The sequence below is a fragment of the Engystomops pustulosus genome, chromosome 1, assembly GCF_040894005.1.
Source record: "Engystomops pustulosus chromosome 1, aEngPut4.maternal, whole genome shotgun sequence".
Lineage (NCBI taxonomy): Eukaryota > Metazoa > Chordata > Amphibia > Anura > Leptodactylidae > Engystomops > Engystomops pustulosus.
In genome coordinates, this window is record NC_092411.1 from 24,616,401 (window position 1) to 24,629,791 (window position 13,391).

The window sequence follows — 13,391 nt, forward strand, 5'->3', positions numbered from 1 at the left end:
ATGTTAGGAATGATTTAATGTTAATCTATTAAATTGTTTGTATTAGGCCAATTTGAGGTCTCATATGCGTCATTGGAGGAAGTGATGTGTACTTGATGTGGGCGTATATGTGCCTGGGTTTTCCTGTTCATTTTAAGACTCGGTAAGACTTGAAACGCATGAGATCTCTAGTGATTCCTCGTCCTGCTTTTGTTGGTCATACTATTTTAAAGAGAAACCGAATAAAGAAGTTTTCTATTGATGGAGGATGGAGTTATTGATCCTTCTTCTAAGGATTTTACATTTATCTGTGCTGCTAGCACAATTTTTTTTTTCGTACACATTGGGGCTTATTTACTAAGGTCCCTCGGCCGCACTTTCGGATATTCCAACGTTTTGGAGGATTTGCGCTGCTGGGACAGGTATTTAGAAGGGGATTTTGGCGCACACGGTCGGATTTTTCAGTATAGCTGCGCCGGCTTCCATGAGACGGAAATTGGGGGGCGTGGCCGTCGTACGATCTGACGGATTCGGACTAAGCATAGGATTTAAATTAAAATTTGTGTCACAGATGTGCATTCCGGTCGGACAATGCACTTTTGGGGATCGCGCAGAACGGGTAAGTACACAACATGGCAAAATAAATAACGTCACTGAGAAGTAAAATTTGCAGAAAATAAAATGAAGAAGTTATAGATTTTTGAAGGTGAAAAATGAAAAAACACAGCGTCCTTAAGGGGTTCATCTACCGCCTGTACATTTGCAGTGTTATATTGAAGTTTGGAGAAATTCTCTACAGCTGATGGATGAAGAACATTTTTTTGTGTGAGTTTCCTTCCCTTGTACTTTACAAATGACACAAAAACTGTTGATTATTTTGCAAAAGCAGAACATTGGTTTAATATGTGAAGTAACAAATCATCTCAGTGCCATTAATATAGATCATTGGTGCAAGATAATATGAAATGCAGATAATAAGCAGGGATAGAAAAGTGCAGATGTTTTGGGATCATTGTGTAGTCATTTCATGTATCCAGTTGATATATTCCTCACTCAGGCGAGTGTACACCTCTGCATTACCACGTATCCCACAAGGAAAATTCCCAAAAGACAGAACTCCTCTGAAGACGCCATCACATATCAAGGGGCCGCCAGCATCTCCCTGTATAAATAAGGATAATTATTAAATGGATATGTTAAATTGCTTTGTCATATCTATAGCATGATATACTTCAGGGTAATTTTCAGTATTCTTAGTTTTAGGCTATGCCCTTTTATCCCTCTATAGTCCGCACCTTTAAATGTCCATTTTCCATCCACTACAAGATAAAGCTACCTATACATTTACTTACAGTATCCTCAAAAATAATATTTTCCACAGAAAGAAGAATAAACACATTGGAGCAGTTTGTATGAGTTCATCTTATTTTATGTTGGTCTTCCAACCAGGGTCGGCACCAACACTGGGCATTCCTGGGCAAGCGCCAGGGCCCAGGGCTGCTGGGGGGGCACATTATATAAGGGTGCTGTATCTAATGAATCCATAGAGGGTGCAGAGGGGGATTTATGAAAAAAAAATAACCATATGGGGCAGTATATAAAATACCCATGAGGGGGCTGTTTAGGATGATAAACCATGGAATATTTTAGGGAACACAAGACTGTTGTCAGGATTCGGGATGTGGACCACCGCAGGGGATGGTACTAACCGACACCTGGAACCGGAGTCTAAGTGGCACCTGGTCTTCACCGGAGTCCGCCGCAAAGCGGGATGGACTTGCTACGGCGGGGTACCACCAGGTTGTTCCACAGGTGCGACTAGCCCGCGGTGGCAGCTGAGGTCGAGGTACCTTAACTGCGGGGCCAATCACAGAGTCAGGGCAGGCGGCAGAGATGCAGGGTCAAGTCAAATCCGGGAGCACAGCAACACGGAAGAACACTGGTAACACAGGAACACGGAGGGACTCAGGAGCAGGAACACACTGGGACGCAGGAATACACAGGAACGCTGGAGACAAAGGAAGGCAGGAGACACCGGAACGCAGGATAGGAAGCTTTCTCTAAGGCTGTGAGGCACAAAGATCCATTAGGAAGAGGCAGGCAAGTACTTTTTCTAAAAATGGCCAGCGCCAATTAATGGTGCGGTGGCCTTTTAAATTCACTGAAGATGGTGCGTGCGCGTCCTAGGAGGATCGCAGGCGAGGTAAGAGACTCCCCCAGGGGACCGGGGCAGCGGCGAGAGGCACGGGTGCGCCTGCGACCTGGCCGATGGGTCGCAGGATCACCCGTGACATCTGTTAGTTTCTGAGTTTTTAATACCACCATATGAGTTCACTGCAAAGGGGCGCACTGAGCCTCTGTGGCCCATGGGCCTACTGATACCTGGAGCTGGCCCTGCTTCCAACATCCTATAACCCTTCCCTTATGGCTGAGCCTTCAGTGTCAAAGCTTCAAAAGGGTTTTCAAGGATTCCGGAAAAACCCCTTTGATGATCACATTTATCCCAAATACCCACCCAGTGTATCTCCTGCTTCTAATTCAGTTTGCAGACAATGGCACAGAGAAGATGAATGGAGTGAAACCCTGTGATCGCACAATTTCACCAAATGAGAGAGGCTTCTGAGGTCTCTAAGGTCATTGAGATCACTGACGGATTCTTGATTATATATAATTTTGTATTCCAGAATGAGATGAGATAAACATAGCCTCTTTGCTACATTGTACAGCAGCCCCCCACCCCCTGGAGGCCCACATAGGCTTCTTGAAAGTCATGGTTGATATTAAGAGGGCAATGTTTTTCTTATCCCATCCTAAAAAAAATATTTACATACTTTTCAGAGTCTCCCGATGCAGCATCGATGGCTGTTAATCTCCACACGCCTTCAGAGGTGACTTTAATGGCAAAGCCTCCATGAGAAGATGTCTTACTTCGCTGATCTTTTCTATTCACAACAGATGTCATGCCTGCTCAGCTGAGTGATAACTTTTAAGTCCTTAGGCCCTTCCACACTCGCCACATGTGCTGCCGGGATCTCCCGGCCCGAACGCTGCAAACCGGCACTGAACTCAGCATGTCAGTTCAGTCCTGGTTTGTGGCATTCGGGCTGCGGGTGTGATGCGAGTTCATCATGGAACCACATCCAGTCTTGACCCTGAGATGTCCCAGATGAGCCACTCTGACAAGGTTGAAACCAATTGCGGGAACCTAACTAATGGTTAAATGACCCTGAAAGGTGAGAGGGAAGATACTGGGGCACATTTACTAAGGGTACGTCGGACGCATTTCCATCGGGTTTCGGGATTGTGGCGCTTCGCTGCCGGCTTTCATGCGAAACTAATGGGGGGGCGTGGCCGTCGGACAACACGACTGATTCGGACAAACCGCACAATTTAAAAAACAAATTCTGTCGCAAAATCAGCACTCACATACACCAGGAAGAAGAAGGTAAACTCCGGCGGACTCAGCGGGGAAGCAACACATGCAGGAAATTGGACGCAAGATCATAGTGAATCGTGGCAGCTCCGAATCCTCATCGGACATTCCGGATCAGTGGCGTCAACTGGACGGGTAAGTAAATGTCTGGTAACTGCTGGATTGTGGAGCGGACAAGTAACAGGAATACACAGAGAAACAACACAAGTCTGAGACAGGGAAAGCGGGGTGACACCGGGAGATAAATGACACTGGAGGACAAACAACAAATGCAGACAGAAAACCGGAGTCGGACAAAACTGGGTCAAAACCAAGATGGCGGCAAAGGTACAGAATCGAATAGCAATAGAATGGTCGTTAAGCATAGCAGAGGTCACATAACACAGAGTAACAAGCAAGACAAAAGACCAGCACTAGATAGCAAAGAAGACTGAATAACCAGATACACACAATAAAGGTGACATGTAGACGTGTAAAATATGTCAGGTTATTGGAGCAAAACGATCTTGTCTGGTTTTATAACTTTCGGTATAAACACAAGTTTTTATCTGATTTCCTATAAAACAACACAAATTATTCTCAAAACTTACCAGACAGGGGCCCTCTCCTCGACATCCCACACTGACACAGATCTTGTTTTCTATGCCTTCCATTTGTGCATCTGGGAAATGTTTCCGACATTCCCGGCTCGTTATGGTTGAGACTTTCACTTCCATAAGAAATTCAGCAATTTTGTTCTTTTCAGTCAATCCCCATCCGGCTGTCTCGCAGACGGTTCCTGCTCTCATATCTTCATATGTCCACGGTAAACAAAGAACTTGTACTCCGAGTCCCATCCGTGCTCTACCATTTAACTGGAATATATAAAGAATTTAAGAAAAAATGATCAAATATGTCTTTCAGAGGCTAGCAGAACCGAACACAGGAGACCATAGATGGCTCAACGTGACCCATTAATTACCGTACCTGGCTGGTAAGGATTAGGACAAAGGATCAGACATGGTGAAATTCAACACATACCAAGTGGCTCAGTCCTATTTGAATTCTATGCCAGATCCAACTTGGTTCAGAAATCTACTAAAACCTGCACTAGGATGCTGGCAAATGCACCAGGTCAGGGCATCACCAGTCCATAGACATCTGTCTCACATGTATTTTGAACCAAGGGTCCCTTTCATACAATGCTTAATGGGATATTCTTATCTGGGCTTTGACATCTAGGAGTAGTGATCTCCCATTCACATACATTTCTGGCTGGAAGTTATGAAAAAAAATTTCCTGTGTCAAGATAATGATGTCCTTTAGAAGAAGGATAGTTGTGCTTGGATACGACCACCACTGCTGGAGTGATTGCTGAAAGAAATAAATAGTTTTTACATATGAAATACCCAGAAATTACTGAATGCCCCACAGCCAGGTAATGATTACTGAATCCAGGTGGTCAAGCAGGGCTCAATGGCACACGTGTGACTAATATCACCATACATAAATCTGCCAAAAAAGCTTTGCTAGGGGGTAATAAGCAAACTTTTGATTAGGGCAGCACGGTGGCTGAGTGGGTAGCACTTCTGCCTTGCAGCGCTGGGGTCCTGGGTTCAAATCCCCCCCCCCCCAGGTCAACATCTGCAAAGAGTTTCTATGTTCTCTCTGTATTTGCGTGGGTTTCCTCCCGGGCCCCCGGTTTCCTCCCACACCCCAAAACATACTGTTAGGTTGTTTAGATTGTGAGCCCCATGGAAACAGGGACCAATATGTCATGCTTTGCAATATGTCGCTGCGTAATCTGTAGGCGCTATATAAATAAAGAATTTATACATGAGGTTAATGTGACCTTCTACTATACGTTGGCTCTCCCTTACAGTTTCCTCAAATCTCAAAATCCCCATGACCTTTGGCTTCCGTGGGTATCATCAAAACACGCTATATAATAAGTGTGAACAGATTCTACAGAGCAACCCAAAACCTGCATCCTCGAAAGAAACATTGCATCTACCCCCCTGGTCATTTGACCCCAACCTACAAATCTTCTAAAATGGTAAACAGTTACTTCTCTGTGGAGAGTCTTAGTGTTTGTTGGATATACCCTTCTGTTACTTGTTTATTGAGTTATTTTGTTCCTTACTTTGTTCCTTAAGCAATGACATATGGAAATATTCTTGGTCTAACCTTGTTGACCCTTTAAACCACTGTAAATGCTGAATCACCAATTCTTGTAAATCATATTAGTTGACATTGTTATCTCAATGTCATTTAATAACGTAATTTACTCCTCTGCGTAGGTGAGAACAGTGTACTATATATTGCAGTGGTGGCGAACCTATGGCAGGGGTGCCAGAGGCAGCACTCAGAGCCCTTTTTGTGGGCACCCGGGCCATCGCCCCAGCACGCCAGACAGGACTCAAAGAATCCTCCTGCAGTTCCAAGCAAATTAAAAGATGCGGCTTTCAGGCATATATTAAAGTGATTCTTACTTTGCTACTTGGGAATGTAGGAAGTGGGACAGGGGACGAATTATCTTTGGAGGACCTCCTGCTGGCCCCACGATTCTCTGTGTACAGAGGGACACTGGAAAGAAGCTAAAATGATGCAAATTTTCCAGCTTGTCCTCAGGAGACCAATATGATCGAACGTTGTTGAAGAGCAGGGAGCAATAAGTTACTGCTTTCATTTTTGGTTGGCACCTTGCGATAAATGAATGGGATTTGGGCTGCAGTTTGGACACTCGGCCGCTAAAAGGTTCACCATCACTGATATATTGTATGTACAACCGCTTTTCATTCACTGTTAAACCAAATAAAAAATATGTTAAAAAAAAAAATTGTGTGGCCACTGCTTCCAGAGTGTGGTGGTGGCCGTATCCAAGGACAACTATCTCGTTCCTAAGGGACAACATGGCTACATTTATGGGAAATTATCTTTACACAGGTCCTTTTTTTTATAACATCCAATTGAAGAAATGTATGTATATGGCAGACTAATGAAATTACACATGAATGCTTAGATGGACCACCCCTTTAAGGATGATAGCAGGATAGAAACATGCAAAAATACATCCGAAATATCTATCAAAAGTAGAAATTACATCTACCAGCTTTCTATCATAACAATCTATTGTATCAATCGAACATTCTACCAGTCAATAGGTCATAGGTCATTACTTTGATGAGCTGAAGGTCGTTGTTAAAAGTTACGCTATTATACTCCGGATGGAAGATATGCTGTGAAACGTAAAAGGTCTGTCTTTCACACTCCTGTGCATGTGGATCACTTGAATGAGCACCAAGAATAACTTTTGCATTACTTCTTGGCCTAAAAAAGAATAAATGAAATAAAGTATTTTCTAACAACATATTTGGCCATTATCTGGATTCATACATGTTTTTCATTAATTGATTACAAAGAACCCTTAAAAAAACAAAAAAAAACCAAAACATTGATACACAGAATATAATCTGGGGTATTTACAATCTGTTGTACGTGTCTTTCTGGTGCCGGAATCCTTTCTTGTTCTTTGTGGCAGATTTATTATCTGTCAGCGCCACAATAACGCTCATAACCTTTTTTTTGCGTGCAGCTTTTGAATCCCAAAACTTCTACTGCTCTTCTAGTTCCCTGACTCTTTTTTGGCTTATAATTAGACCAACAAAAAGCAACTTTCTGATGTTCATATGTTCTTATTTCGGTGCGCCAAATACATTTAGGGGCTGCGCCACAATTTCAAATCAAAGTGTAAAGCACCACTAAAATCGGGCGCCCAGGAAACACGACCATCAGTAGTGGATTATGGTATCTAGGACTAAGAATCCTAATTGATTTGAAACGCTTAAGAAGTCCTTCTATCTCTGCCATGGCATTGTTATGCTTTTAACCAGATTTAAATAAAAGAATGTTTTTACAATTTTTTTCTGATTTAATCTACAGGCCAGAAGCAGTAGGGGAGGCCCTACCTGAAGAGCTGAAAGAGAGATTGCATTCTGATAGCAAAGGTAACTGAGGGTCTCCTGTACTACTGCTGGCCAAGAGCGTGTGCCAGGCAGCCTGGTACCCGGATAGCTAGGGTCCATCAAATGTATTAGACAGCGCCTAGCTGGGCAGGAATTACTTTTGTAATGTTTTTGCATGTGCCTAAGCCAAGGCTGAATTTGTGTTCTGTTTTGCAAGTGTGAATAAACACTTAAGTTGGACTTTAAACCTGCGTGTGTCCCTGCTTCCTGCACTGCTACCAGTCAACTACCAGAGCAATTCCCCACAATGGACTGACCGCTCTGCGCCAGTGGAGCTATCTGGGACATATCTCTCCATTGGTGAGCTGTCTTTTTCTTCCCCCTTTTTCCCCTAGTGGTGCTTTGGGCAGTAGCTTGGGGCCCAAGGCCACTCAAAGCACACACCCAATTTTATACAGATCAAGACCTTTACTCATGAAATCCATATACATTTGTTCCTGCTCTCAATACACATATACACAAAGACCTTTGAATGTCCTCCAAAGCTCTTGAAACCAATGGAAAGCAGGCAGATGGGACACGTCCTCCATTCCCCAAGAAGCATCTAGTACATTAAAGCTTCCTCGGATATGACCACGTCACACTCTGGCAGCGGTGGCCAGACATGCGCTATAGAGCCCTCCCTGACCACCTGGCTTCAGCAATCATTACCACAGGACGGCTGTGGGTTATGCAGTAACTCCCGGACATTTCATATACAAAAACCTTTTGTTTCTTTGTGAAATCACTCCAGCAGAGGTGGCCGTATCCAAGGACACAGTCTTGTTTCTAAGGGACCATATGACTACATTTATGAGAAATTATCTTAACACAGGAACATTTTTTTAAATAACATCTAATTGAAGAAATATTTACATATGGCAAATGAATTCAATTAAATGTAAATGCCCTGATGGGAAAACCCCTTTAAGTAGCAAGTGATTCCAGACTTGTAGGGGCTATAATATTCATATAGCCCAGAGCCTCCCCTGACTACCATCATTTTTATATCACTATACAGGCAGTCCCCTACTTAAGAACACCAGACTTACAGACGACCCATAGTTACAAGTGGACCGCTGGATGTTGGTAATTTACTGTATTATAACCCCATGGTATAATAATCATCTGTAACCAGTGGCGTAACAACAGCCATAGCAGCCGTAGCGGCTGCTCCTGGGCCCGGGATGAACAGCCGAGACAAAATTTGTACTCGGGCAATGGGACCACCCTTGTACAGTAATACGGGCCCCTGTGACGGCCCTCTGTCCCCGTCCACCATACTCCGTGCATGGCCGCCGTGCTCCAGGCGCGACTACCTGGCCACCATATTGGCCCCTGTAACCCAGGGACTACCTGTAATAATCTGAGAGTCAGGTCAGGAAAACAACATTGTAGCTAATATATAACATATTTGTTGGAGCACCTGCGCGCGTGCGCGGCGTGTTCCGGGGGGCGGGGCGGGTGCTGGACTCCGGTGGGAGGAAGTGACATCAGACGCTAAGCCATCCTGAAGGATATATAAGTTCATTATTATGTGATATACAATATCCTCTGAGGAAGCTTTGAAGGAACAGCGATACGCGTGGGGTCAGGTCCTATCGGCTACATGGAAACATGGTGATATGCATTCTCATTACTAATACATGGTATACCGTATGATGCGTTTTACTGGGGTGTATTTTCTACTACTTGTTTGATATTTGCACATTTGTTTGCACTTTGCCAGTCCATGTTTACCAATAGCCTTTACTTGTGGCAGCTGATAGGAAACCATAGCACTGTATTTTAGTCTATGGAGAGATACAACACACATTGGATGTGTTTTTTAAGTGTGTTTTAATGTATATCAATAAAACTCAGGTTTTTTACGTCTAATACTCTAGTGCAGTGATGGCAAACCTTTTAGAGGCTGAGTGCCCAAACTAAGACCCACTTATTTATCGCAAAGTGCCAGCATAGAAATGTAATGTAATTTCTCCCTGCTCTGTCACAGTTTTCATTGATACCAGCACCAACACCAATAAAGCAGAAAATAGTCCCTGGTAGAGCTGTCACTTTAATATAGCTCTGTGCACAGCAAGTCCTGGTCTGTCTGGGACTGCAGGAAGATACCTGGAGTCATCTCTGGTGATGGCCGAGTGCACACAGAAAGGGCTCCGAGTGCCACCTCTGGCACCAGTGCCATAGGTTAGCCATCACTGCTCTAGTGGTTATTGGCACCAGCTCTGTTTCTACATATTGTGCACCTGGTATTGGGTAAGTAATGTATATCCTGCATTTAGAGTTAGTTCCCATGCTTTTTCGCCTCTACAATGTGTATGGGTATACTTAGGTCTCAGTTATGTGCGGGTGCAGGGTGGAGACCTACCTTCCTACCACCTTCTATATACTTACAGCCAACATTGAGCCGCAGTCAGCACCCAGTTAGTCTTGATGAGAATTCCTCCACAGAATAAATCGTGTGTCAGATTGGTAAAGGATATATAAGCCATGTAAGGTCTGGAGTTCCGGATAGCTTCATGTCCATTTATGATGCTTAAATTTGTACTTGTGTTATGGCAGACACCTATTATGCATGAAAAAAAACAGAACTTAAAAAAACATGCTCTTCCAGCTGATTACAAGAATATTAGGGAATATTAAAATAGGAACTGAGATATAATATCACTGCTGGGCACGGGGGGTGAACCCAGCCTCTCTGCTGCCTGAAGCGAACTTTGGAAAGACGCCCCTTTCACCTACTCGGTCAAATAGTTGTATACTAAGCGTAGTGCAAATGATCAACTGGGGTACCAACGGATCAGGAGAACGAGGGTCTGTTGTATCGAATATTGCCAGAACTGATGGTCGCACATGCTCCCTGCAACTGTTCCTAACTCTATGGCTCTGGCGGAAATGGCCGTGCGTGAACTTGTTATGATTGGACAACCCCTTTAATGCCACAGCCCTTTTTTTTTTTTTACTCTTCCACTTCTACCATAACTTTTTTTATTTATCTTTCCAGAGATGTTTGACGCTTGTAATCTGCGGGACCCTCTGTCCTCTCTACTGCCACCAATTACTATTTAGAGGGGTTGTCCACTTTAAGCAAATAATTCATATGGTTTGTTTACGGAAAAGTTAAACAATTTTCCAACAAACTTTCTGTATCAATTCCCTGCTGTTTTCAAGATCTCTGCTTGCTGTCCCACTATAGAAATCTTCTTTGTTTACATGTGATACTAACCGCTCGTGCACCTACATGTCCATCACATGACCACGGACAGATTTCTGTCCACTGTAAGTAACCATGGAAGCTTTCTATAGAAGGACAGCAAGCAGAGATCTTGAAAACAGCGAGGAATTGATACAGAAAGTATGTTGGGAAATTTTATAACTTTTCCGTACACAAACCATATGAATTATTAGTGGACAACCCCTCTAAATAGTAATTGGTGCCAAAATGGTGAGGATTGATACAGGAAGTGTATTGGAAAATTGTATCACTTTTCCTTTGACATATCATATCAATTATTTGTTGAAAGTGGACAACCCCTTTAATGTAACGTACTGGGCAGCTGGAAAAAATCCTAATACAAGAAAATTCACAAAAAACACAATTGCTCCATTTTTTCATGTGTTTGGATTTTAGAGCTTTCACTCCATAGTTCAAAAACACCTGTCAGGATTCGGGATGGGTGGATCCTCTGGACCACCACGGGAGGTGGTACTAGCCAACACCTGGGACCGGAGTCTTAGTGGCTGTTCCACAGCTCCTACTAGCCGGCAGTGGCAGCGGAGGTCGAGGTACCTTAGCGGGAGACAGTCTTGTGGTCAGGGCAGGCGCTAGAGGGGCAGAGTCAAGTCCAATCCGGGGTCAGCAAGAGAGGGCAACACGGCACTCAGGAGCAGGAACACACAGGAATACTCAGAAATGTTGCAGGGAAGCTTTCTCAATGGCGTAGGCACAAAGATATCCATGATAAGTGTGGTAGGTGAAAAAAAGTATGTTTTATAATAGCTTATGCACTCTTTATGCATGCAGATTATAACATGGGCGATTCAGGTGCCAATAAAGGGGGGAAGATTTAACTTAAAAGAGAAAATTCTAGAAAAAAAATATATTTTATGCTCTACCTTAGCTTGTTGGTAGTTTAGAGGTGTTAAAGCTGCTGACTGTATCCCTTTAAGTTTAAAAAAGGGCTTTGCCAATTACAGTGCAAAAAAAAACTTAATTAAAGGGGTATTCTCATCTAAGCACTGACATTCAGTTTCATTAATCTGCCCTATATGTACATTATTTCAATGAGATGTTATTGTATATGAAATGGCCGGGAGTTACTGCAGGTCCTACAGCCGTCCTGTGGTAATGAACGCTGAATCCACATAGTCAGGCAGGACTCAATAATGTCTGGCCACTGCTGCCAAAATGTGAGGTGGTCGTATCCGAGGCCCTTGAGCAGGATCTCAGGGCGTAGTATTTGAAACTGTAGTTCTATCTCTACCCTCAACCTAAATCAGGGGCATAGCTACAGTGGTATCAGCCATAACTACATCTATGGGACCCACAGTGTCAGGGGGCCCCCGGCATCCAACCTGACACTAAAGAATGGCGCATGTGCATCATTACATACATGTTATAATGCACATTGTACAGCATTATATATATATATATAAATATATATATATGTGTGTATATTATATGGTGTATATGGGGAGATTGGGGAGATTTATTATAAGTTTTATAGAGCAAAACTGTTCTAGTTGCCCATGGCAACCAATCAGATCTTAGCTTTCAGTTCCCCGCAGCTGTTTATAAAATCAAAGCTGAGCTCTGATTGGTTTCCATGGGCAACTAGAACAATTTTACCTCAGAAATTTGATGATAAATCTCCCCCTAAGTGTGTATATATGCTGTACGTCTGTATATGGCACTGTATGTGTGTGTATATGTGATGTGTATATATGTTCTATATGTTTGCGTATGATTGTAAAAAAGAATGAATGTGTATAAAAAGAAAGGCCATAGAGACACATTTTAAATACATTACAAAAATAACACGGACATACAACATATATTGCATAAAAACTACTAAAACACAAATAAGAAACAAACTCAAAGTTTACTGATCTAAAAGATCAAAGAGACCCGGAAATTATTCGCCACTCGAAGCTATCTTCGCCCCCTTATTCGTATTGAACTGATGGATAGAACTCGGCACGAATGATTTTTTATATCTGTCAGTCCTGCACCTGATTTCTTTTAGTCTGCCGCTAAAACTGCTTCGTTGCCCTTCAAGTAGGTTAAATGAAGGATGTGAAGAATCTGACAATATTCTAGCCAGTTTTTTGAGCACGCAACGACGCAGCCTGGCCTCCCAGTGCTCCATTTTCACACCATTGATGCTTATATGGAATATATGGTGTATATATAGTATATATGGAAGGAAGGTGTATATTTTGTAAGCAGGAAGGGGGGCCCCATTGAGAAGTCTGCTCTGGGGCCCTGCCTTTCCTTGTTACGCCCCTGACATTAAATGACAAATATACTTCCTAAAAAATTTGTACATATAGGGGAGAAATTTTAGGGAAATAATGCAATCCCATACAATTTGGAACTTGGCCATATGATGCACTATTCACATATGTAAAGTGATATGGAGATAATGATATACAGTTCTTACCTTCAGAGCTCAGCAGACAGGCTGCAGAAAGGAGCAGAAGATGGAGGAGATTCATGGCTGATATCTGCATAGGAAGATCTATGTGCAGATGTGTGACTGTAGGTCTTTAAATACTGTAATGTCCATATCTCGACAATCTACCACAGAGGTGATAAATAAGCCGTAAATTAGAAACGTTTACACTCTTATGTCTATCTTGATGTCAGATATTGCTAAGATTAACTTAAAGGGGTATTCTCGTCTCGGCTTTCACATTCAATTTCATTAATCTGCCATATATATACATTTCTTCAATTAGATGTTATTAAAAAAATGACCTGTGTGAAGATA

The 13,391-nt window shown here is 42.8% G+C and overlaps 1 protein-coding gene across 1 annotated transcript; it reads right to left on the reverse strand.

Moving 5' to 3' along the window:
- Positions 1-877: 877 nt before the first annotated feature.
- Positions 878-13,181, reverse strand: LOC140067329 (granzyme A-like). The gene is made up of 5 exons (XM_072113914.1): positions 13,062-13,181; positions 9,793-9,964; positions 6,571-6,721; positions 4,003-4,266; positions 878-1,141 (listed from the first exon to the last, which is right to left on the reverse strand). The coding sequence occupies exons 1-5, from the start codon at positions 13,129-13,131 to the stop codon at positions 989-991; spliced, it is 810 nt and encodes a 269-aa protein (XP_071970015.1). The 5' UTR covers positions 13,132-13,181; the 3' UTR covers positions 878-988.
- Positions 13,182-13,391: the final 210 nt, after the last annotated feature.